Here is a 26,954-nt window from a genome sequence, read left to right as displayed (position 1 = left end):
CTGTCGCTTCGTCCAAGCAATGAAGCGCCAATGGAAAGGACAACCGCAGAAGACGCAGGCAAACTTAGCTGGTGAAGCGGAATTTGCAATAGGCGCCTCCTCAAATAAGAGATGCCCCTGCAAAACAGCAGCAAGTGATCTATTGTCTCATGTTCGGCACAAAAAGGCCACAGTGGCGAAACCGCTGATTAAATGGCCGTTGACCTAGCGCAAGCGCTCCGACCCTTTCCACTGCCACTCTTCGTCTTCTTCGTCACATTACCTGAAGCCACCAAGCTATCGTCCAGATCATCAATTAGATTCTGAAGAAGATGCACGCGAAATTGTGTTGGGCGATAGCCGCCACGATGAAAGATGGGCAAGAGATAATTTAAGGGCTAATGACCTAGCGCGAGCGTTCCGTCCCGCGCCACTGCCAACGTCGTCTTCTTCGTCACACCACGCGCCACCAGCGGCAGCGCGGCCAGCCATCACCTCGAACCCTGAAGCAACCGCCAAATATCACCATCAGGCACGTCAACCCTCTGCTGGAACGAACCTCGAAGGCGCATTCCGCTGACTGGCTTTCCGCACCTGTCGAGGCAGAGTCCGGTTCCTGGCTCTGGAGTGCGGACAGCCCCAGCCTCAGCATGGAGAGCGACCGGTTGGGGAACGAAACGGAAACCTCGAAGCAGGCGCCGAACCCAACCGAGAATGGCACTGGTGAGCCGAAGGCAAGGCGGGGCCGGAACAAGGCAGCGGTGGCCGCCGGGGTAGTCGACTCTGCCACTCTGAAAGGAAGCACGGCCCATGCGGTACATAAAGTAGATTGTTCGCCCAAGCAAGCGGTGAAAATCAACGCTCTGTTCAAGGGCAAGCAGACAATGGAGAACGCAGCCGCTGCAGCCAAAAGCCGTCCGCCAAAGAAGGTCCCGGATGTCCCAGCCAGTGAAGATCCCGACCTTTCAGCGCCACAAGAAGACCAGGACTGCTCGCCGCAAGGCACGTCCTTCCCCTGCAGTTTCTTCATCGGCCACCACTGGCGGGAGTGGGAGGCGCCGCCGCCGAGCACTGCGAAGACCTCTGAGTACTGCAGTTGGCACCGAAAGCGACGGAAGCAGTCGTCGGCCGCGCCGCACTCGGGCCAAGAAGCGTCGCTCCAAGTCGCGTGGCCGATCGGGTACAACGTCCTCAGCCTCAGTGCCACCGGCAGAAGGGCTGGCAAGAAGCAGCGGCGGTCCCGCTCGACGTCCTCAAGGCGCAACGGCGGACGGAAGCGAGGAGGAAGACGCCGCCACCGCTCCACGAGCGAGTCATCTGGGAGGAATGTCTTGCTGGCCGCGAGCTAGGACGGTCGCTCAGGCCTTTTGCGACTTGCCCGCTTCCCCAGAGCCTTGCGTCCACAGGCTACGGCTTCTGCTAGCCCCTTCTATGCACCAGTGCAACATTCGCTTTCTTCGTCACAGTATTTCAACGCGTCCCTACCGCCAAGATGGCCTTAAACACAGCTGCGGACATTCAGACCACCAGAAAACTTCCATCTGGTTCCAAATGGCTGTAACATCTGGTTTTCACTTTGTACAACGTAGCTTGCTATTGATTGCTTGTGTTGCTTCGCAATATAATTCGTGTTGGTTCTTTTTCTTTTTAGCTTCTGTTTTCTGATTAGTTGTGCATCGAAATTCACTTTCATGGGAGGTCCCACCTGCGGTCTTGTACTTTGGGACCTCTCGGTGAATATTCTTGTAACTTTTTTTTTCGTATAACAGCTTGAGCCATAAAATAGCTAGGGACGTATTCAAGCCATTCCTTCAATAGCTCTTATATAAATTAATCAAGCCTTGTAACAGAAATCTTCATTGATTCCGTACACCTAGAATAAGTATTATATGTTGTTCAGCTAAAATTGCGTAAATGATTTCTGTATGATGCAACGCCCATAGATATTTTGTAATCGGGAAATCATAGACAATGGATTATTTGTCAGATTAATATTTTTACTTCTATACCTTTATTATTTTTTATTCGTGCTTAGAAATTCTGCAAACGCCCCCCATCCTGGCCCTTGCTTGGCAGGTGTCGATTTACTATATTTCCTTTCATTCTTTCTTTAATGCGGAAATACTTTTAAAAAATGTATTGCCTCATGCTAAGGCCGGTGCCGGCAGGGCAATCCTTAATACTTTTTCTCTTTGCTCCCCAACATTAAAAGAAATTAGTCCACTCTGCTTAAGTCAACGGCATCGTTTATGGGCCAGGTTGACGTGCGGGGATGTGGATACCCTACCGGGTGAGATGGTCGTGGTACAGTCCGTGCGGGGCAGGTTGTGATAACACCCCAAATTCACGTGACGTAGGTTGCCCACCTGCCTCCTACGTTGCTTCTCGTTTTTTCCGCGATTTTTTTCTCTCAACGACGTACAGGAATTATTTACGGCTCCAGTGACAACTCAAAACGCCGGAAGCCTGTGCTAAAGAGCAGTTGATTTAGCTAATTCAATTTCCGCCTGGGGCGTGTTCCCTTCAGAAACATATCATTCGAGATAAGAACACCGTTTAGACCACTCAATCCGCATAAAATTTTCTCTCCTCTTTTTGTTTCCTTAACCACAGATTACCTACAAGAGAATCATTCATAATTCTCCTCGAGACGTCCGCTACTTTTTTGGTTGCATTCTGAGATGTTCTGGAGCCAAATTCACAGGTAGTTGAGGCACTATACTGTTGCGCTTCCCAACTCCCACAACTCTCGCGTTTGTTCTAAAGCGATCGCTCCCATCGACATAAAACTTCCATCTGACGAAGAAATTTACTAAAGAAACCTCATAATCATATCTTTATCATATTCTGACGTCCCGAACGCAACATTCTTGCCAGAACCGACGGTTTGTGACATTTTCAATAGAATTAGCTGTACAAACAATAAATACAATGTGCGCGTGTGCACACTAAGCGAGGTTAGGCTGTGTGAAAACAGGTGAGTTGTAAAGAAACATTCTAATTACGAGCGCTTTGAAACAAGGAAAAAGGAGCCAGAAGACAACATTCTGCACACAAACACCATGGTTTTTCCTGCGATTTATTCTTTAGGGAACGAAATTAAGCGCTTGCGGCAACAGCTTCAAAACACATGCGCAGCCCTTTTTAAACTTGAGCTAAAAACGAATCCACTTTGCATCGTATACTTTAAAATAAACCCCAAACACGTCACCAGGCAGGACAGGCTGCTGTAGTGCACAGGGCATTGCTGCTGAGAAAACTCTTCCAATTTATCCACTTTTCGCTTCTTCGTAGTAGAAGTCTCTGAAGCCCTTCAGCCGTTCGAAGGGACCTCCAGGTAGGCAGCGCCCAGTGACGTCTGTCAAGTGTACGTTGAACAAGAACCAGGTGAACAAGGGGCGCCTGCCTGGTGTGTTCATGACGATTTTGGCCTGTAAAGAGACGGACGAATAATGCTTCGCAAAGGGTGAGACAGAGGCCTCGTGAAGGCACTTTCACTCGTGAGTGAAGCAACACTGGCAGCGCTAAATGGCACAGCGACTAACTGCACACAAACACAGCATTGAGGCGGTGCGCAGCGAGTTTGTTTTATTGGCAGTGTTATGAGCCAACTAGCCTTTATTGACCCGCATTTCTATCAGCTGTCCCCTCAGCATGACCGTCTGTACTTTTTATTCACTCAAGGTGCGTTAGATGTTGCTGTGAAATATAAATCATCTACATGGTCATGTAGAAGCCTGCTCTCAAGGAAGTCAAGCACATGTTCTTTGTTCAAACCAGCAAATGAAGTCAACATCAGAAATGAAATGTGGGCGCGGAGCAACAAGAACCAAAGTACAAACCATTCACGACAAACTCTCCAAAGCACACAGGCCACATCTTCCTTATTCCTGATCAAATTAGCGTGCTTCCTCTCTGAGTTCTGAGGCCAGTACTGTGTCCCGGGGGGCACAGAGTTAGCCAATGCACTCATATGTCCATAATAAATGCTGTGATATATGCTACTGTAGGTACTGTATGGTATGGTATAATATGGTATGTTATGGTATGGTATGGTATATGGTATGGTATGGTGTGTATGGTTAAGTAGGAGAAGGTATAATATGGTGCGGTATCATGCTGTATAGTATGGTATCGTATGGTATGGAATCGTATGGTACTGTGTGATGTCGTATCGTGTAGTATGGGATGGTATCGTTAAGTGTGGCATGGTATGATAAGGTATGGTATAGTATGGTATGCTATAGAACGGCATGATTCGTACGTCATGGTATAGATTGGTTGGTCTGGTTATGTATGAGATGGTATTGTGTGCTACGGTGCGGTAAAGTATGCTCCGGCAAGAAATGACTTAAGGTACTGAAGGTGCATGCGGGCTTTCCCCAGGAACAGAGCACTTCAATGATTCGTTTTTTTTCCTTTTCATCTGTATGAATTCGTTCTTCAGTTTAAAGCGCAATGGACCTTTAAACTCATCTGGACAGTCGTGCGTACTGTTTATCTTATTGACCCACGTAGCAAAGGTAGACTCACCTTTTCTTTCATAAAGCTGAGGGTGTCATGCGACTGTAGATATTGTCCACCAAGGCTCTGGACCGATTCTTGGCTGTTGAGGCCGATGACAGTCTTTTCACTGTATAGCTCGGCTGTGCCAACTTGGCACGCCTGAAAAATAATAGCGAGAAGATATAACGCAAACACGGAGCAAGCACAATGCCTTCCGTTCACTGTTTTTAGTAAAATATACTTCCAGGCTTGTTGCACTCCACTGTTGCGAGGAATGAGAGCGAAACGTCCCCAGCTATATTAAGTGCAAAAAATATTTAGTACAAATAATTATAGAAACATAATTTCGACCACGAAATACAATATGATGATGCAGCCTGTTTATTGAATGCACTACGAGAAGCAAAAATTTATATTTATCACAAGTGTATCCAATACTAACAGTTCATACGTTCAAGAACGGAGGTAAAAGTCGGATAAATAACTACTGGGTTAGAAAGGCTATTTTAATATGAAACAGTCATACTCTAATAGAGAGAGGCGGGCTAGTTTGTGACTAGTCGTAGAATGCATCTTGAAACCGCGCATAAAAGACAAGGGACGAGGAAGAAACTAACAGGACACAGCGCGGGACTTCTGCTAGTTTATTACAACGGTGCGTCACATTTATACAATCATCGCTATCACACTGTACCCTGACAAACGATCATCACGTAACACTGGTGCGCAGACGCGTACGGGACATCATGCTCTCCAGATATGAAAACTCTTTATCCGACAAATTTACCGAGGTTTTGCTTAAAGACCAGCCGGATTCCTTCTTAATACAAAAAGTATGGTGGAGCTGCCATAAAAAAAACGTAAACCAATAAAATCCTTCTTAATACAGTGGGCTTCGTACACTTCTCTACTTAGTTTAGATGGGAACTTATTCAAGATTGTGGTCTCGCGGAACCGAGGCGTACAACCGCGGCAGTGGCGACAATGGATGGCCACATGCCCTCCCCCCGCCTATGCGCCTACTCTAGCGTGGTGCTCCTGAAGTCTGACATTTATACAACGTCCAGTTTGCCCAATGTAGCTTTTGACACAGAGCAGGGGACAGAGCCAGTTGACCTTCAGGCTCGGCATGGAAGGAGTAGAAGTTTTAGCTCTGAAACTTGCCTGCGAATAGTCTGACACAGACATTGACTCGCATTCCTTGTAGAGGGCACTTAGAGGGGCAGTGTGACGTTCTTTCAGTTTGTAGAAGAGCACGCCCATTTGGAAGGAGAAAGCGACAGTGAGCCCGGGTTTCCCGAAGCTCGCCATGGCGGTCAGCAAAGCATTCTCCTGCGATTGCGAAAAACACGTTTTATGCTCCGTGGTTGAGCTCCTAAAGTACCAAATGAGAACTAACGTTGTTAGAACGAAATGATCAAAGCAGGCTTCATTACTCCACAAGTCCGGGTTTACAAACAGATTTACCCCACAGCGTGAATGCTGTTTACACGGGCATTACTTAATTGCCTAGCGACGCACAGTTAGTGACGAGACCTATGAGCTCAAGACGGTATTTAACAATGTAGTTGAGTTAAACAGCGACTCGTCTACTGAAATGCCAGAGATAAGCCTGTTTCCTTAGTACTTAGTATCTGCCGCCTACTCTCTTCTATCTCTTTCCTATCCGTCAGCCTTCCAGCCTGCTTCGCAGGTGCCGCGAGCGGGAGAGAACACCCCCGTGGCTAGCGGGCTGCATTTAACAATTCAAAAATAAAATTTAGGCTTAATTTTTTTGCCATGGTGAGTTTCAAAGACTGTTCCCCTTATCCACCAGTTGCGGGCCCTGTGATGTAATCCAGTACTGCTTATCAATGGCACCGCTGGGCTGCGACCAAATGAATTGATGCCTCTAAAGAGACTCATGTGAGTGGCATTGGAACAATGATTGTCCACATCATGCAAAAAAGCAATCATGATTTGTCGTTGATCCGCTCATCTGTTGTTTGTCGTCTGGATACATTGCGTGACAAATATTCTTCGAGGCAAACACGAAGATACCGATTTTGCAAGTATAAGTACCGAACGCAGCAACAGGTGTTCTACTCTCGATTAGGCCGAAGGAAGAGACGCTTCCTTTCAGAAGGGCGCTCGACACGTAATAAATCAATAGCACGCATGTATGAATATTCGCCTGCTGGAATTAACTGCGTTACGAAGTAGTCTTAATGCGATTTTCCTTCTAAATTTAAACTTAACTTATGAGCTCCTTTATTTTATGCTCTCAAGCCATAAAGTCCAATAGTTTTTTTTTATTATTCTGTGCGCTCGCAGGCCTTGCGTACGTACGTTTTGGAACATACTGTATACTCGCACCTCTCTAGGTTTTTCCTCACAGGGCCGACCAAGCATTACATAAGTGTGAGCAGTTACCGCGCCTTTTCATCTTCTTAAACTCCTGCCTCAACAAGTGTGTACCACGCAAGGCGAGAAAAGCGGAGAATAAAATATTCCTACACAGATTTTTAAAGAATTATTCTCGTTAATCCGGGTACAACGTTTTCAAGGCAAGAAAAAAAAATGATACGCAGCAGAATATCCCCAGCTGTTCTATGCGTCTCGTTATACACCCCCTCTGCAGAAATATCAGCCCGCTGCTTAGTTCGGAAGTAAGGAATCTAAGGGCAGAAAATATCGTACAGGCGGTGTTGACGTGCTGTCACCGGCGCCATTTTCTTATCCGGCGCATAACCTGAGCAGTGCAAGCCGGAGAACGTGGCGATAATCTCATTAGACACGCCCGCAGCTTTTCGAAGTGCTCCACAGACAACAAAATTTCGCCGCTGTGACGTCAGTGAATGCCCTCTATATGAATTTATCTGGTCTCTTTTTTTGTCATACAGAAGAACACGTGTCAAATGGCAGCAAACTTTTTTCTCAGTCCTGTGCAAGCTTACCATAGTGGGCGTCATTGGATTCAGGCTCCTCATCGCGTTCGCAGGCAGGGTTGTGCACTGACTCCGGCTGGGTATCGTCAAGATGCTGGTGATTATAACCACGATGTCCACATCATTGCTGCACAAAAGATAAAAAATTATAGAATTGACGAAAAATATATAAAACTGACATCAACCTTTAAAAGCTTTACTTCAACGGAAGATTAATTTTTGTAAGTTTCGCTGCGAGCACCCTAATTGTGTAATAGAAAGATGGCTTCGACTATTAGTCTCGGATTGGCTACAAGCTTTTTTCAAAATGATTCCTCAAAAAAAGCGAGAGTCAAGGCATATAACGCTCTATCTAAGTTTTAGGCGTAGAATTTCAAAAACTCCTTTCGTAGAGTGGCTACAAGCTTAACTGTAGGCTTAACTGTAGTAATTATCGATGATGATGGCGCAAGGGCACCTTGATCAAAGAGTGCCGTATCTGTTTCGTCCGCATGAGACGGGGCCCAAGTACACGCCTATTGCATATCATTCAAGTTAGTTGCAGTGAATCACGTTTTCAAGTTTCCACTTCGTAATGGTGGTAAGAAGTGGCTTCAGCTAACACGCTGATGAAGCAAAACAAATCTGACAAGATTGCTTCTTAGCATTTCACCCATGGGCTGTAGTCGACTTTCACCTACCGATTATGAGCTGGCATTGCGCAGAGGCTGCAGTACTACTAGTGAGCTTTGCGCAGACAAACTCAGCTCTAGGCAGCAGTGCATTCCCCGTTAATTCTCTTCACCAGGGCTCTTCTGAATGAGAGCGGATACTGTACGGAGTTTAGCCCTGTGTGGCAATAACAAAGTATAGAGAACACAGGAAAGGCCTAAGAAGGTAGCAAAAAGAGAGGAGCCACTTCGAACGTGTTGTGCACAGTGTACGTCAAGTCGAGTACAAAGTAATTTCATAAAGAGACGAGAATAGGGCCATATGTGAAAGGAAATAAACATAAATAAAGAATTAAGATGCTGGTATTACAAAGTTTCACTAAAAAACTCACCTACGACACGATCTACCTAAACCAATAAAATTGCGTTGAGAATGCATTGTCGCATTATGGCAGTTATGCTGTAACAGGTTTTGAAAGAAACTCCACAGTACGAGGGGACAATGTCGCAGGAAAAGAACACAAAACGATTACGTGCAAGTCTTGTTAGCAATACGTTGCATACATTCAAAGCAAAGTTGAAGGACGTAATTAGTAAAATATTACCTTATTTACTTAACATACGCTCAAATACCTCTGGGAAGTAATTAAGAAAGCACTGCTCAAAAGTAACTATAGGCACTGCACTTTATTCGAAAATCAAGCGATAACGAACCAGTGTTTTCAAAGTATGCCTAGATAATCTTAAACCGGAGGAAAGTTCTCTACGAAGCAAAACAAAAGGCGACAACGAAAGAAAAGTCATTCGACGACCGCATTAGTGCATCTCAAGTGATTATCTTAGATCGTTTCCGTCTTGCGACTTCTCTTTGTGTTGTTTTTAGGACAGTGATTTTTCCTAGAGTCTACTGCAACTCATATCTATCGTGTGTAATGCCAGAAAAATCTGTGGGCACCACCAGGGGCGCGATGCTCACGTGGCAGTGTTTTCAGCGACGTAGGCGAGGTCTGTCCAGGCGGTGCTTGAGTTGTAGTAGAAGTAACCAACACCAAATATAACCTTGTTCTTTGCTCTATCGTGTCCTAATAGTTTTCGAAATTCCTGTAAAACAAAGCAAAATTGTTCGTACCGAATCACTCCTCGAATTACTGAAAAAGGTGCAGGGGGGGGGGGGGGGGGGGAGGATAGATAGACAGTTTTAAGAAACCTCCTTTCCTGCAACACTCTGGAATGCGTGGTTAAAAATAGCTCGGAAACGCTGTTGGAGAAAGAGAACGAATAGTGCGGCATTCGTGTACACCTTTATCAGGGTCATATATTTGATAAACTAGAACCGCCAACTCCGATAGAGATGAAACACCACGCTCACCGAATCGCGGGGCCCTTTGGTTACAGGCTTCTCAAAACTACTGCATTCAATTCTGCCTTTCCACCTGTAAATAGGGCATTGTATGCCGGTGTCTTACGTTCCCAAACCAAAGAGCATAGCGCTATGTGTTTGCTACAAAACTCATACTTCAATTTGGGTAACAAAATACGCGTCTCGCCTAAATCGCACCCGGCTACATTAGGTTATTGCTCAAGGAAATGCACCACTCCATATTAAGCGTCCCGGAAAACAACGACGCATTTTAGTTCGACATAATTGAACCACGCACGAAAAACAAACAAATGGCTTAAGGAAACCGAAACCTGGCATTCGTACGTATCTGTCGATATCGATGTTTGCGTTAGAGAAGCTTAGTTTCTGATACCACGGAATAAAAAGAAAAATTCCCTGAGTTGAATTCTCAAACGACAGTCGTGAGAATGCAAAGCACTTTTGAATGCATTATGTTAAATAAGAGACGCACAGAATTTAAATTCGAAAAGGACTGGTAATTTCATCGAATTAAGGGGATTTTCAAATAAAGTGCGATTTTCCAATGGGCTTTATTTAGTATTTAGCATGGCCGTGGATTCGAATTAAGCAAGTTTGAAGCAGAGAGAATAGACCTGTTTCATTTACGCTCACGCAGTTTTCAGTGTAAAACGAAAATGAAAATCGAATTTTAGGAAAAGAAATTGCACAGTAACTGTCTCACATATATCGGTGTACACCCGAACCACGCCGTAAGGGAAGGGTTGAAAGAGGGGCAAAAAGAAGAAAGGAAGAAAGAGGTGACGTAGTGGAGGGCTCCGGAGCAATTTCGACCACCTGGGAATCTTTCTTCCTATCTTCTTTCACTCCCTCCTTTATCCCTTTTCTTACGGCGCTGTTCAGGTGTCCGCCGATATATGAGACAGATATTGCGCCATTTCTTTTCCCCCAAAACCAATTATTTCTATTATTAACGTGCACTAGCTGACATCGCAAAGCACAAGGACGCCTTATGCATTTCGCCGCCTTCGAAATGCGCCCACCGCGGTCCGGTTCGAACCAGGGTACTGCAGCTCATTAGCGGAGCACTCTATCCACTCAGCTACCGTGGCGGGTATTTCAGTGTACCGCATTATCAGCAATAAAAGTGTAATGGCACTCCCGACAACCAGCTGCCCTCACATGCAAGCACTGAAAAGAAACGCTGTTCGCTCACACTGAATATTGGAGTCACCAGGCTTGAGTAGGTAGTAACGTGCTCCTTCGTGTTGTACATATTCATTATCGCGTAGTGGTAGATCCTTGACGCCATCTTGGCCGTCGACAGCTCGTCAATCACGTCCGTGATAGTGAATATATCTTGAGAAACGTAGCTGTAGAAGAAATAAAATCAAAAGCAGCAGCCAACGCCCATCAATATTTAAACAAATGCTCAAATTTCATGAGCAAATGTCCTTTTCACAAAATATGCACAAACCGTACGTAGCACCGTAGCATTCAGATACTCAGAGTCATTAGATTTTGTGGACAGACGCAGTTTCCTTTGACGTAAGCAGTTAGTAGTAGCAGCGGAAAAAGCTGCTGTTTGAGAACAACGAGGCTGACTTAGAACTCTATCTTTTTAACGACTTCCGTTGAGTTGCTGGAGTCATTTAGATATTTAGCCACTGTTTCATTATGATTGCATGTCTTTATTTCCCGACCGTTCCATGAGCTTGTCGCCATACCGTTCATAAAAATGCCAAGTTATAATTTTGTTTGTCTCTGTATATTTCTGTATTTTTTTTTTCTGTACATTTGTTTCTGGACTGTGTTGCTTCGTTGCCGTCAATGCCAGGGGGGACCAAGATTTTTTTTCAAGCCGTAAAGGAACGGCTTTTCTTCTTGGCCCCTTTCACAATGTGTACGTCATGTTGTGAAGAACAAATAAAAATGAATGAATGAATGAATGAATGAATGAATTTCCCGGCACATAACTGGAGTCATGAGCGGGCCTCTTGCGGGAATTTAGAAAAAACACAGCGTCCAGTCTATCTTTTTAATGACCCGTTGAGTTGCTGGAGTCATTTCCCGGCACATAACTCAAGTCATCAGCGGGCCTCTTGCGGGAATTTAGAAAAAACACAGCGTCCAGCAAAAAAAAAATGCTCTGCGTCCTGTTTTAAACGTGATACTACTACCTTGGAGCTATATTTAAATGATTGATCATCCAAAATTATTATATTAAATGTCACAAACAGCTCTGCGATCTGGTGCGCGTGTGCATATTTACGAACTTGTCATACTTTTCTCTCATTTGGCGCATTTGGTCCGTTCACGCGCGGTAGAAAAAGAAGCACACCTTCGGGACGCTTGCTCAGTCAACACACACGTGGTGTCGGTCGGAAGCTATACTTGCTCTAACGGACAAAAGTACGGCATGATGTGCGTCGCTCTGGCAGGATTAAGTTTAAACAATGTAATTAAACTGCTCTTTTTAATTTTCTCAATAAATGCAAAAAAATTTTTGTTCGGTGGAGGTCATACAATGTTATTCGACAAATGTGCATTAGCAAAGGTGGTTATGAAATTTTGTTTTAGCACTGATCGATTTCCCATTGCGTATTTTAATTCGATTTCACCGTAGCTTATTCGTTCCGCTGCGACATGGATTTACAGAGGCTGGTGATCACTCACATGTCGGGGGTGGAGACTACACACGTTGCGGCTTTGGGGGAATGGCGTTCATATTGCTGATATTGTTTACGTCGTAAAATCAAAATGGAATGTTATTGGAGCCTAGCGAGAGATGTAGTGAGGTAGTAAATGCCCAATGCACTTGCGTTATGCATAGGTTTATTCGAAACAATTGCGTTCTCATATCTAAAGGCACGGCTTGTAAGTTTGATCATGAAAGCCACATGATGTTTTATATATAATGAGACAGCAGTAGTCAAAGCACCGAAAATATTATAGAAATATTATACAAATTCTCCATGTAACTGTTTCCGCACCAGTGGAGCCGGCATGAAGAGAGGGGCTCAATCTTTACTTCACACCCTACTTTCCCAAAGTGCTTAAGAAGTCCTCACAAATCATCGGCTCATCTAGAAGAGCAATGCCATTACTAACATAACTTTCTTCTTGACAGGCTTATAGGAGCACACCCTTAACGTTAGAGCATACCCTTAACATTATTACGCCATCTAATGAGACCCAGAAATAACCTCTGAACAGAACATCCAGCCAGTTCGCTATAGTGCGTGCCAGTGCCACCACCTCCGTATACGGCCGGGCTGCAATCGAGGTACCCTAGTAATGAACAGGCAAAGCCTCTACCTATGAGGCTGGCAACTGACTTTTGGTGACAACTTGCAATTCTTCGTTCTCCACAATAACCGTTTCTTGTGCAATTATAGGCAGTTCATCTCAATGCCGCCAAGTGGGGCGACACTCTGTTTACCTTTCAACCTTGCACCAATCACTGACAAACCACGATGCATGCGTAGTAGTATTGCGGTTTCACCACCCGGATAATCTCATATTTCTGTCGCGAAATGCTGTTCATCAACTCACCGGATATCGAAGGAGAGCCCGCACGTTGTGTCCGTGTAGAGCTTGCAAGCGTCCTTGAATATCCCGTAGCTGAACTCGCCCTCCAAGCCGACTATCTTTCGATCCTCAACGAGCACGTGCGTGTAGATGAGGATGTCGCAGGCCTTGTCCGGAGGGAACGAGATGTTCAGCGCGGCGATGAAGGTCACTGAGCACAGCAGCGGCGGTGGCCGGGTGGTGGTCGTTGTCGTCTGCGTGGTCGTCGCTATAACCTCCGTCGTCGGGAAGGTCCCTCCACCCGCTGCCACCGAAGAATGACAGAGTACAGTTGTTCAGATCTTCGAAAATAATAGTAACGGCGTTTCCTACTCTGTAAACTACTGTGCTCCGGCCGGTAGCTGCTCCTGTTTTTAACATTTTTGGGACCCGTAAACGGCTCGTGAAGTTCATCAATATAAGTCAACGTCATTACTGTTTATCCTTAGTCTGTGTAATTAAAACGGACAGCAGTGGGTGGAGGCAAATCTTCGCTCACAGGAACCAAAATACAAGTGCCTGAAATTACGTTGACCACCTCCAGCCAGCTGTACAAAAGCAGCGATCCTCCAATAGGCCCTCCTAAAGAGGGAAGCTTAGGTATTACAAATGATGGCGTTGAGGGGACACGTCATCACCTGAATGCTGCTTACTCGTGTTCACAGGAAGGTGTCAGAAAATCAGGATGAGAAAATGGTAAAGCGACCGCAGTTTTCCTCAGCTTAGCAGAACAAGCTGAGCTACAAATGCTCCAAAGGTGAGCCGGCCTCCTTCAGAACAAGGTGCAAAAAGCCTTTTACATACAACAGAATTGTACATAGCAATTTTTACCTTTATTTTTCGATTTGAATAGTGAAATACGCAAAAAGAAGGCGCGGACAAAAAACTGCACAAAAACCATTATCGTGACGTATGAAGTGATGTCCTCTTGTGTGGTGATGTGGCAATCAATTCGTTTTTAATCCTCGTCTAAAAAAGCTTAATTTGCTTAATACAGTAGCGAGTACATTCAATTAATATTCGCTTCTTTTGAATCCACTGGTTGCGGTCCCTTTGCAAGCACTCTTCCTGTCGATTCGGGCCGGCAATTTCAGCCACTTTGTTTATTAATAAATGAAGGTCTTTATCGTATCACCTGCGCAGCTAAAGGCTGTTATAATCGTCTGGCCAAAAATCCCTACTTTCAACGCACAATTCTTCCGGCCGGGAGTATTTTACCCCGTGCGTGCGCAAAACAGTGTGAAAAACCAGCAAAAGCAACGAAAAGCTATGTGCCGCTCCTGCTCTGAATTTTCGTACATGTAGGGCGCTGATCACTGACGGGTTGTAGTTGTGTGCGGTCTGCTGAGCCCTTACGGGGAAGTGCAGCGTTCTTATAACAGCTCGACTCACTTTCTCCCGTCGTCGTGATGACGTGCGTCGGTGACGTAAAGTTGTCAGTATGTGGCGGAGGAGCTGTTGTGCCAGGAGTGACCACAGGCGGAGGAGACGAAGGGAGTGTTGGAATGACGGGGCCTGGACCAACGCTGCCTCCAGAGACGCCCTGAAGAAGCAAGTAAGAATGGTTAATCACCAAGAGATGTCGGGGCAGCAAACCCACACACTGGGCAGCGAGGAATGTCGAAGCGAAAGGCCTTAGATTTATTTGCACAATCAAGGATTTCTTCGCAGCAAAAAGCTTCACTACGCTAGGAAAAGCAGTCTTCGGGTAGGCAGCACAACGACCTTGAACGGCCTTCAGTCCAACCAAGGATAACCATGTATCACCATGCATGGTACAGTTATGGTGTCAAAACCTTGACCTCTGACCTTGACCCATGAACTCTTGTTAACCTTTGACCTTTGATACTAATGACGTCGAATTGACCTCTGACCTTTGACCTTTGATATTGGGTGACATTTGGGTTGACCTTTGATCTTAAGAACATCTCATGGGGTGATGTGAATCCACGTGATAAGTAGCCATGTGTGCAGAAGCTTTTCGCTTAATTCTAGGGTTATCCAAGTTAAGCCACTAGCATTTTTTTTCTTTTACGAAGCGCAACTTTCACCACACCGGCGTCGTTGTAGTCTGCTTTCGTCGACATATGGTCATGCTAGCGGTACCGTAACCAAGTCTCCGCAGTGAATCACTCTACGCTGTAGGAGCTGGGCCCCAGTTAGGACTAACATAAGGACATAACACGCACGTACGCAATACACCTTTGCGTATTAAGTACTTAGATCGTGGACTAACTGTTCAGCGGCTTAGTAACGCTACGGCTGCCACTGGAGTACTTTTAGTCAACGGGTAGTAAAGTGCGTTGAATCATAGCGACACATCGGCAATGATGGACGCCGTATTGGTAGGCTCCGGAATATTGCTAGCCAAATAGGATTCTTTAGGTTGGGCTGATATCAAACAACACATGTTTTTGTTATTTGCAATGCACAAAATTTGAAATGGAACAAAAAAAGAGTATGTACGAATTGCGTAGTCTATGACATGCAGACAATTTAAAAATAAATAGTTTTGTGAAGTGTGAAACTTGAATAAGAGTGAAGGTACACAATATGTTAACATACAGGAAGCTACTAAAATGAAAAATAAATTCGCAAAACAATTGCGAAAGTCACATTGCATATATCCTACTTCGACGAAAAGGACTATTTGACGAAAACCAGAGAGAAATACGTAAGCGGTGCATTTACTGCTGTGACTAACTTATATGACTACATGCCATAGTAGATTTTTTATTCCAAAAAATGTCATAAGGAATAATTTGTGCTCGCCTTTTAATGCACAGTGGAAATGGTAAAAGCGCTAAAAAACCAGGGCCGAGACAACGCAAAAGGCAGACTAGCGTTATATGGCAATTTCTACAAAGGGCTTTTTCAGACTCTAAATTATTAAGTCCTAATGCACACCGACAGATTGTTCCATTACGTGGAGTTCAAATATTAAGGAGCGTATTCAATGCACTTGATATTGGCAAGAACAATAGAGCCAATTCGAAAAATCCATGGCTTCAAATTAGGCGAGTGTGCGAATCAGCTACAGTTCATTTTACTACGCTTTAAAAGAGCTTTTCTTACACGGCTTCGCAACTATCGCGTATACGTAAAGTTTAACGCTTAAGTTCATTATCGGCAGCAGTGTTCAAGCGAGGTACGGATACTTACCGTGGTTTTTTCCGGCACGACCATGGGTTGACCATCGCCGTTATCACGTCTGTTACGCGCACCGTTTTCATCCTCGTTTTCACCACCGTTTTTAGGAACGTCTCCGCCGCGATTTCTACCACCTGGCCCTTCGGCAAACTCAGTCTCTAGAAAAAAAAAGGTTTTAATGAAATGTTGAATGCTTTCTCTTTTGCCTGCTTCAATTTGAACACTGCTTTGTTTCGGAGGAATCTCCCGAGGTAAAGCTACTATTCAAGAAGGAAATTATAGTTTCTGAGCAATTTTACCACTTGGCTTTGAAATCCGTGCCAACTGCCATTAATTTTGGAAAATAAGAAGCTGGCGAGTGGTTAAGTGCGTACTATTTTCTTTCTTTGGCGTCTATAAATATTGCAGGAAGTTCTTGCAGGAAGATTAAGCAAGAGTGAAAGGGAAAGATAGACTGTCGTTCAGAACGCAATCCAGGCGCTTGCATGTAGCTGATCAAATATGCTTAATGAACGGCATGCAGAGCTTTTCGGTAAATATTCATTGGTTAGAGCTAGACATTGGCACTAGAAATCGGACACTGCTTTATCCCTCACCCCTCGGAAAGATGTACGTGCAAAGTGAGACTCAATATGATGTGGTATGTCTTTGATGGAGGCCACAAAATATCTTCTGGTGGAAACTTTTTTGCCACGCATGTCCGTCATATGAGACATTTCTAGTGATATGTGCTGCGGTCTTCATCTGGTTTTATCTATGTCGTGAAAATCGCGAACAATATAACAACTGTTCGGATGACCAAACCTAAACATGCATGCGGTCTTAGTTGCTCTACACTATCGGAATCCTTTCAAGGCATTAGTTGGTTCCCGTCTCCAGGACCTGTGAAGTGGTGTGCCTTATAGCAGCTGAAGCTGGCGCAACCACCAATTTTAAGCTGTGCATTTTCGTCGCATTCATTGAATGTTTAAATCCAGAGTCTTGCACGTATGGTCTCTCAGCAGCTTATCTGCGCGAATTCTTTATCAAAAATTATGGAAGAGTATTAAATTCATGGTTTCTAGCAAAATGACACAAGCATTCAAGACACATAATGGGACTTCCTTAATAGAACAGGACTAGTGAGGGTGCTATCATTTTGCGGGCGGTCTTCATCTTATTCTCCTAGGAACGACTTCACGAAGCCACTACCAGCTAGTCCCGCTAAACCGTCTAGTGAAACACTCCACTACTATCTGTGGTTCCTGAACTACCCTGGGAGGGACTGACGGTTATGCTTTTTTCTTTGCTCTCAAACAATCAGTATAAAATGAATAACCCTACCTCTTTGGAAATAATCGCTTTCACATCAAGGGTTCTATCGCTAAAGCCAGATTGACTTTCGGAACAGCAAATAAGGGGAGCGTTTAACTCGCACATCTATATTCAATAGTCCATATTTGATAGAAACACAGCAGGTGATTTCAATATATACTGAGCGTCTAGCCATAGGCCAGCCGCGACATTCGAAAACATCCGGCTCCATGTATGTTAAATGGCACCCCACAAACGCTCAGCGCATTCTTCGTAAAGGGAAGAAGCATTCAAATAGCGTCTAACTGGTTTCATGTGATCAGTGACCTCATGGCTAGATAGGCATTCGTTGTCAATTCGCACTGCGCCAGGACACTTACCTTCGATGCTGTACAAGGTGAGCCCGATAATGGTCACGAATAGCGTGAAAATAAGGACACAGCTGAGAACGATGACCCAGGACAATTTCTCTTCCCTGCACGCATACGTTGAGAACTTTAACCAGCTTTGGGAAATGTCACCATCACGAAGCATATCGCACAACCATAAAGGGTAAACGATCACTTTTTGCGAATAATACAGTACTAAGGTCGTATTCTCGTATCGGAACTACGCGGTGTTTCTTCTGCCATCGGCAAAGAGCGTCCGGTGAAACTAATGTTTCCGTTTCATTGTCGGCTCTTGAAATACAGGAATGCCCGACGCAAGAGCTTCGTCATACTAGGTAAAAATTTCGCAGCAACTGTCATCAACTTGCACGGGTAGTTATGCAAAATCAGCGAAAACTTTGGGAAGAAATATTAAAGACATCCGCGCTATGTGAGAATTCAACAAAAATTAAGTTGTCTAGAAATTCAACCACCCTTGTTTCCATTACAAAAGATTCACGCTAGCCGATCACGCTAGGAAAAAGATAGCTACAAGGTATAGCAAGGGTTGTTACTTACGAAATGGTGCCTGCGAAAGAAACGCCAGATGTATAGATAGCAATAACAACGCACATGCATGGATTCATGCAAATGTTTCCAACTGTTGGATAACCTAAGTGCGATGATTTATTAAAGATATGAGCTTTATGGTAGGAACAAAGCTCGTAATCACTAATTTTGCCGACGCATTTGAACGCCTGAAAAAGCGCGCCATACTGGCTGTAGTAAAGTGGTGAGTTAAATGATAAAACTCAATTATTATTGGCACTCAGCACTAAATGTTATAAGTGCATTAACATAACACGTTAAATAGAAGGGGCCATTTCTTAACTCCTCTGTAGAGCCAAGCGACGTGATTTAACTTTCTACCCTAGCCTTCGCATCTAAAGTGATTATGAAAGTGTACAACGTCAAGTCTGGGCCTTTTATGCAACCTTGGCTTGTCTAAATTGTTTTTCATGCATTAACTTCAACAACGACCTTTTTTTTTTGGTCGGCGTCTCTATTTTTTTCATATTGAGACACGCACACTGCAGCACATATCCTCACTCTTGTCTACGCTAACGCTGTGAATAATCTAACACTCCAATCTCGCCGATACAACAGCTGCCATCTACATTCAGAGTGCATTGCAACACACGGTACACATCGATACCTCAAGAACACAAAGCGGTAATGGCTCATTTGTGAAGAAGCACCAAGAAATTGGCAGTTAAGGGCTCACTGAGCAAGCTATTTTTCTCTGAAAACAAAGTACACGCCTCTAAGGTAACAAGTGCAGTCCAATCTGTTAGAATCAAAAACACTGAGGCCACGTAGCTTGTTCCTTTTCGTGTACGACAAACCCGTCGTAAACAAATACTGCAACACAGTGGGTGCCACTCTGGTTGGAATAAAATCAGTAGCATGAAAAACCGCTGTATTTACTTTCGCCCTTTATATCTTGGCCGGGTCCAGGGGCTGCAAAATACACCAGCAGAGCATGAATGAAAAGTGTTGATAATACTGCAGCTTAGAATTTAAAGCCGTCGTACTGTGCACTTACCGAACTGCTGCTTATAAGCATCAGGAGGAAGTGCATATGGGTCGTAGTCGTAATCAGGAATGTAGTCCTCCATGAACAAGTCGATATCGTCACCTGCGCAAGGTTGTGAGACATGAAATTATCAGAAGCCTTTATCTCACAGCTCAGTTATGAGCGACTAGCGAACAGGCACGTTTTACATTTTAAGAACTTTTCAATCCAGTACGCAACTCTCCTCTCCAAATCTGTCGATTTTGTGAAAGTAACCGGCATACTTGAAACAAGTGCACAGACAAGATGTGAAGCCGTAGTCAGGCTAAGAGCTACAAGAACAAGTGTCCTGCCAGTGAAAGTGTTTTTTCTACACTCTAAAGGTGAATTAGCCTACATGGTAGTAAAAAGGAAGTAAGGTGCCCTATTGCGCACTACCATTTAGGGGCAGGTTATGCAGCCCGAATGCTATGGTAGATTCGGATCGATTAATATACGAAATGCCTACTATTGGCAACGGAGGTATATTGCCACCACAAAGCTTAGTAACTTGATACAGTTAGCAAGGGGGGAGGGGGGGGGGTTGAACTCAACCTTGCAGGTCTTGGTGTTAAAACATAGAAAAGAACGAATCCTCTGGTAAAATCTTCACGACTGCTAGAACTTCAGACGTTTTGAAGGGGGAATATATTTCTGTGGCCAACTTTAAGTATTCCGTATTCGTAATGGTGGAAATCATTTTCAGCGCTGCGGCAGAGTGCCCTGGCTTTAGAAGCGAGTGCGCTAGGCCGCAGATTAATTCATTTTTGCTCTATATATGCTAACACGTGTTTAGAGTTCAAGACAATCGAATTCGGAGAGAACTCTGCAAGGGGTCTAGCATCCATCAACGCAGCGCTAGAAAGACAATGGGCTCGCCCTTATCAAAGATTAGAGGCTTCGAGCGCTGATTTCACTTTTTGTATGCAATATATATCCGGGTGCAAGCAAATGGGAGGTGTAGGAAAATACATTTTGAACAAATGTCAAAACAAAGTTTTTCGAAGAGGAGCCCCGGAACAGAATTTTGTGCGTTTGTAACTTACAAGTTTTCGTTTGAACAGTTTGAAGCGAAAGCCTATGATGCCCAGCAGACACTTGATCCAAGAGAAAGCGCAAACGAACTCGCCCCGACTGCGACGGTTGTAATGTTAAATGTCAAAAGCCTGATTATAGTCTGCCTCACCTATGTGGATTTACAAATCGCAGTCCTGCACTTTTAACATTTATAAACAGATTGAAGGGTATTTTGGATGCTTGGAATTCATTGGAGTTCATTTAAGAACTGTTACAAATGTACATCCGGCTGAGTGAATATTAATTGAGAAAGAATTTATGCAAGCTCACCTGAAGTTGCTTAAACAGGTAGGTCACCCTATGACACCCTGCCAACGGCTTTATTAGCTTCATTAGTCCAGGGATTTCAGCTGTCATTATAGCGCCTTTAATTTCTCGGCTTGAAATTTGACCACATTAAAACTATTCATTGCCACGACAAACATTCGCTCATGAGGGTTCAATAGCTTATTTTTGCAAGTGCAATGTTTACAAACAATATTTATAAATTGTACAGGAACTGCTGCATTGCTTTTCGAAATTTTCCGCATGCAATTATCAAAACTGTTTCTTCCCTACTTCTTCGGTATTTCTCTATTGTTGCGAATAAAATCAAGGTTTTTCATGACAACAAAGTCGTACCTGGTGTAAGGGCTCCTGTTGACCCTGTAACGGTTCCTGTAACCGTGAATACTGGTCGCCTCCCTGGAGTACTGATCCCCGGTGCTTCTCCCGGCCAGACTTGTTCAGGAACCACTGTGAATGCAGGCGGAGCGTGACAAACCGTTGAACATTGCGCGAAACGGTGGTTACAACGATGGCAAATACCTGGTGTTACTGTTGCTGGTACGGGGCGTACTGGGCGGTCTGCCGGTTCCACTTCGGTCCTCCTCGAAGGCGACTTCTTTCCCTTGCGTCTTCTTTCAGGAACCTCTGTTAAAAATTACAGGATTGCGCTTAAGTCTGTTTAAGAGGGGAAATGTGAAAGCCTTTCCCTTTCCTCATTTTCCATTCATCTTTCCTTTCCATTACCTTCTGTAATTTTTGTTTTTGTTTGTTATCTTTCAGTTTCATTTATTTTTATTATTATTTTATTTATTCTTTGTTTTTATTTCTGGTTTATTTTATTATATATACGTTGCTTAAGAACTGTTGGTTAATCAACATTTACATATTTGTTTTTTTTTACCACACAACTTATGATTGACAGATTGTGCGGACAACTTCCGCCTACAACTTTCGCCTACATCTTGCGTCTGCAACTTCCGCCCACGCCACTCATGAGTCAAGAAAGGCTTTCGCATTAAAAGGAACATGGATGTGACACTGAAAAGAAGAAAGTGCTTTTGCGCCTTTGATTGTTACCGACAGGTGACAAAGCGAGCATACCCCTAATGAATATATCAACCAGGTTTTGGTTACGGGTGCATTACTGGCCGCAGCAGGGTGGTATATAACATATCTCGAATACTGAATTCCACAATGTTCGTCTGCTCCAACCCGTGCTTTGAGCGTATAGCACCTATTTTAGAGCTAACGTCAAACCAAATTGGATTTTAGCACTGCTTTGTGTGCCAAAATTACAAGCACGTGATTAAAGTAGGACCAGCCATGGTGTTGTGAGTCTTATGTTCTGCACATTTAGAATTCATTAAGTGAGCATTCAGCACTTTTCGGGCCGGTATCCACTGCCCTTTCTTTGATGTCTAGTGTAAACTGAACAGACGGGAGAGAGTATGGTCATTTTTTATGGAGAGCAAGCATGAGAGTGAAGCTGACACATAAAAGACGAGGTCAATGTTCACCAAAAGAAAAAAAAGAAGAGAACCGGTGTGAAAGGAAGAGGATGATGAGGCAGAAGTCATGGTGATCTGAGAGAGAGGCTCAAAATGACACAGAAAGTAGTGGGTTTGTTTGCAGTGTTGCGTTACAGTTACGCACCTCGCAACAACGCTTCATCGTTGGCTGCACTTACGTGGCAAAAGCGGAACACATTTAAAACAATTAAGTACATAATAGTGTTAACATAGTAGTGATTATATTACTACAACTCTCAGAGTCTTTGTAAAACGTTTCATGTAATTATTTCTAACAATTCCGTGCCTTCAAACATTTTCGAAACTCATAACTGGTGGTTACGTTTACGGTTCACAGAAAGTGGTTTACTGCTGCTCAGAGCTTCTCTTATTTCTTGAGGAAAAGCACGCAGCATGCGTCGCAGCCAACAAGCGCACAAAGCTATGTACAATTTTTTTCCAAAATAATCCTGCGCAAGGGTAATCTTTTTGACTTGATTGTCACTGCATTGTTTACCGACAGCTTAAGACCGTTATGTTTTTTTTTTTCTACCAGCATCGCAGAGGCCATCCACGAGATAAGATTATGATAGCAGTTTCGGCTAGTTTGTTCGTTAATTCGTAGGAAAAGTAGGGCGGCCAGCAAAGATGGCGAAAGACAACTCAAGTACTCTAGCAGCACCGGGCATCGGCCCAACATTGGGAATGCATTGATCGCGCAGGACTGAACAAGAACTGAGAAAGTCGTTAAAACAAGCACCATTGAAAGTTAGCTGCTGCTTGTGCTGTTCTGATTCAAGTGGTTCAACTCATCACCAGCACAATTCCTACACATTCTCTATTAGTGCCTTCGTCACTATCATTTTTCCTGCATAAGCTATGTACAGAGAAGTGCTCTGTGTTCCTTTGCTGGACAAGGATGCATCTCTCTGTGGCCTCACACTGTGTTTGGACCAACTGTGCCTGTGACTTTATTTGTGCTCACATTATCTGTGACTTTATCTGTGCTTCTGACTGTCTGTGGTGTCTGGACCAACTGTGCCTGTGACTTTATCTGCGCTGACATTATCTTTGACTTTATCTGCGCTTCTGACTGTCTGCGGTGTCTGGACCAACTGTGCCTGTGACTTTATCTGGGCTGACATTCTCTGTGACATTATCTGTGCTTCTGTCTGTTCTGTGCCTTCGGGTTTTCATGTCTGTTTGTTTGCTGTTTTTATTTTCCTGCTTTTTTCTTTAAATTAAGTTCTTTTTTTAGCGTTTAGCACCTTTTCTTTTTTTATTGGCTTTAAGCCCGGTAAAGCGTTGATGGTCCGGGCTCCCCCTGTCTTTCATTTATGTTTTTGTATTTTTTTTAGAGGACGCACAAAAAGGGTATTTTGTAGCACCGGTCTTTTCCAATACACATCCAACATTGGGCAGATGCTCTGTCCTGTTTGGGTACTCAGTCAGTCCTTGTTCCTAGTGTCTGTTGCGCTGCTTTACCATTGAAACAGTATTAGCTGTTTCGTGTTCGTGCGAGCCTTGAGTCTCTTTTCTAATACCTCAGTCTGAGGACCTAATGGTCATAAAATATGCAGGTCAATGTATCGATGTCATTTCTGTTTAACGTGAGCCTTAAGGAGCTCCTTCTCTTTATGACCTGATTCAGACAACACAGCTGAAAAGCTGCAAACATGAGTAGTCTAGCTGAAGCCTTCCAGACGTTTCCTATATTAACGTCGTGCAGGACTGAACAAGAACTGAGAAACTCGTTAAAAAAAAGCACCGTTGAAAGTTGGTCGTAATTTTCTTTGAATGTTTCGTTCAAAGTTAATACGCAATGCACGCCACGCGAAAGCAGAGAATGGCAATGTTATCTCGCATGGCAGTAGTAATGGTGGTACGTGGCTCTCACCTCCGACACTCTCTCCTCTTATCCAAGAGGTGACATCGGGACCTGCAGGAGACAAGGATCGCGCAGCGTAAGACAACGATTCCTGCGACATCTCGCGAAACACTCGCGTTCCACAAATGGTCACTTACTGACGCGGTAGTACTTCTGGGGCGTCTTTGATCCCGTGCGCCGACGTTTAGCGTCGCCTGCGGAGAAACATTTCCCAGAAGCTTCAATACGGCTCCTATGTCCCATTGTTTCTCTACAGTTCATTATCATCATCAGCAGCAGCAGTATCATCATCATCAGCCTGAGTGCACCCATTGCAGGGCAAAGGCCTCTCCCATGTCTCTCCAATTAGCCCTGTCCTTTGCGAGTTGGGCCCACCCTATGCCTGCAAACTTCCTAATCTCATCCCCCCACCTAACCTTCTGCCGCCCCCTGCTACGCTTGCCTTCTCTTGGAATCCACTCCGTTACTCTTAAGGACCAGCGGTTATCTTGCCCAGTTCTTCCGATTTGCCTTTATGGTTACAAGCACCAAGGCGGCCGCACCTACATAATTTCACGTGGCTGTCATGCAAGGCAGAGCGGTGGACGACTCCATGTGGAGGAATACAAAAGAAGTCGTTAAGTCATAAAATAACGTGGCGGTGGCGACCGCACCGAGGGTTCTGTTCGTCCCTTGTCATCAGAATGCCAACCGGCCTCGCAAGCGCGAAACTCAAAGGACAACTCCATCTATGCATTCTTCTGGGTACAGTTAATTTTATTGGTCTTTCAAGATTTGTTGAAATTTGTCTCTAACTAATACACATTTATTATCCAGAAAGTTGGACTTAGTCATTTAAACGCCCTTTGATTCATACTCGCAACGCCAAGAACGAAAAATACTTCGTGATTCAAACTTTTAAGTGAAAGGCAGTGTAGCCTGACAGAGACACGCGCTGAAGAAAAAAATGGCCTGACGTATCGCAGTTTACTAGGCAAAACTGATGATGGTAAGGACACCTGTACTCCATTTTCTGATTTCATATGTAACGAGACTTCACATATTTAAGGCAACATTGCCTCTACCGTCTGTCCTTACGCTAGGGACCTTCGCTAGTTAGACTAGAAATCGGGCATTCATCGCTATATTCAAAGCCGCGGGAAACAGAAGGCGAAAACTCACCCATGGCTTATGCTTGAGATCTCTGGAAGGGATTGGGTACGCTTGAAATTGAAGGAGGGCAATGTTCAGCTGAAAAACAGAACACCGCTCTCCGGCTCTTTTCTTCCTTCTTGCCACTCATGCTCCGAGATGCGCGCGCGATGCAGATAGTGGCCCTCAGTTTCTTCAACAATCACATCGCGTAGAGTATGCTTGCAAGCTTCGGACTGTCGAGTTAAAAACCTAATATTATTCGCAATAGCAGGAGCGACGCAGCTTGAAGCAAGAGTTATCTTCGAAAATGAAAGAAAAAATTACAGAGACACCTTATTATTCTCTGTTGTCAGTGCGACTGCGTCAACGACTATGGATGCTTTGAGAATAATTAACGTCCTTTACGATCTCGTGACGTTATTTTCGATTTTTTGATGTCACTTGACTTGAGGAAATGAAAATTGTCTGTTCTCGTGACGTCACTTTCCTCCAGCTCATCGAAATTATCCGGACTGGTGACGTCAATTCCATCCAAGCGAGTGAACTTTTCGACTGATGATACACTTTTGCCCAATGGGATTTCTAACGGTAGCGCATTGAGAACATTGAGAAAAAACTTTGAATCAACAAAAACTGAAAAAAAAAGAAAAAATAGTCTTGAGAATCACTCAAAAACGATGCAGTTACCTGTCGGCGTGCGCATTATAGCGTTTAAATCAAGAATTCAGTGGTGAAGATTAGGCGTAGTCACTGCAACACTGCAATATTTAGCTGGATTCTTGGCCAGCTCGAGTTTCGTTCTTATAAAATTTTGCTGACAGCAAAATGGTGCAATTACTACTTAGTTCTATAGAGCACGTCATGACGCTTGCATATCCTTGATGCTGAAGCTCCGTCCAAAAAGTGGACATTCTTTTCTAAGGTTTGACAACAGCCAAAATTCTCCAACATATTTTGCTCAAATGCGGCCAGCAAGGTGCATTGTAATTTCCTTTTGGCTGCTAATCCCGGTCCTGGGGGCTGTATTTCTATGAAGGCGAAACACAAAAACACCCGTCTTTTGTCGGATGTCTAAATCAAGACGGAGCTCTCTACTACAGTGTTCCTCACACCCCATTTCTCGCTCTGGGACGTTGAGCCGCACTGTTTACAATTTACAATTTGTTTTTAATTTCTTGCCTCATTGCCCCTGCGGACGTTATCTGGATAAGTTCGTGTAGGAAACGCTTAAGGCGGCACTGAAAAGAAAAGCGAACTAAATAACAGTAGGCAGGAAAGCCGCACTAAAGAGGCTGAATTCTTTCACTATATTCTTGAAGCGACCGGGAGACATCGCTGCTTCGACATACTTCGTAGGTACCCCTTTTCGTAAGTCAGGCAATACTGTCCGACCCCTGCGCCACCTGTGTCTGCGACGCAGCCACACACAGCTACACATGTCAAACTCGCCTAAACCCGCCATGGCGTAATGCTACACCATCGGCCTATAGCACACATACATCGGTACCATGGTGATGATGATGATGATGAGGCTGATGATGATGATGGATTTTTATGGCGCAGGGGCATCTGTGGCCAAAGAGCGCCATGGCACAAGGTATTTTCAAATTCTCAAGGTGGGGTCGAAGACCCAGGTACCATGGTGTACTGCTCCAAAGCTTG

At 44.3% G+C, this 26,954-nt stretch overlaps 1 protein-coding gene across 1 annotated transcript; it reads right to left on the bottom strand.

The window, feature by feature from the left end:
- Positions 1–3,237: 3,237 nt before the first annotated feature.
- Positions 3,238–25,384, bottom strand: LOC144134428 (uncharacterized). The gene is made up of 17 exons (XM_077667344.1): positions 25,320–25,384; positions 24,296–24,352; positions 24,168–24,209; positions 21,303–21,407; positions 21,117–21,230; positions 19,410–19,502; positions 18,383–18,392; positions 17,816–17,910; positions 16,155–16,300; positions 14,385–14,535; positions 12,978–13,257; positions 10,639–10,795; positions 9,039–9,163; positions 7,422–7,539; positions 5,650–5,817; positions 4,513–4,644; positions 3,238–3,410 (listed from the first exon to the last, which is right to left on the bottom strand). The coding sequence occupies exons 1-17, from the start codon at positions 25,321–25,323 to the stop codon at positions 3,249–3,251; spliced, it is 1,959 nt and encodes a 652-aa protein (XP_077523470.1). The 5' UTR covers positions 25,324–25,384; the 3' UTR covers positions 3,238–3,248.
- Between the last annotated feature and the right edge of the window lie 1,570 nt (positions 25,385–26,954).

This window comes from Amblyomma americanum, chromosome 5 (genome assembly GCF_052857255.1).
Source record: "Amblyomma americanum isolate KBUSLIRL-KWMA chromosome 5, ASM5285725v1, whole genome shotgun sequence".
NCBI lineage: Eukaryota > Metazoa > Arthropoda > Arachnida > Ixodida > Ixodidae > Amblyomma > Amblyomma americanum.
Note: the sequence above shows the minus strand (reverse complement) of the source record. Positions and strands in the feature narration are given on the sequence as shown.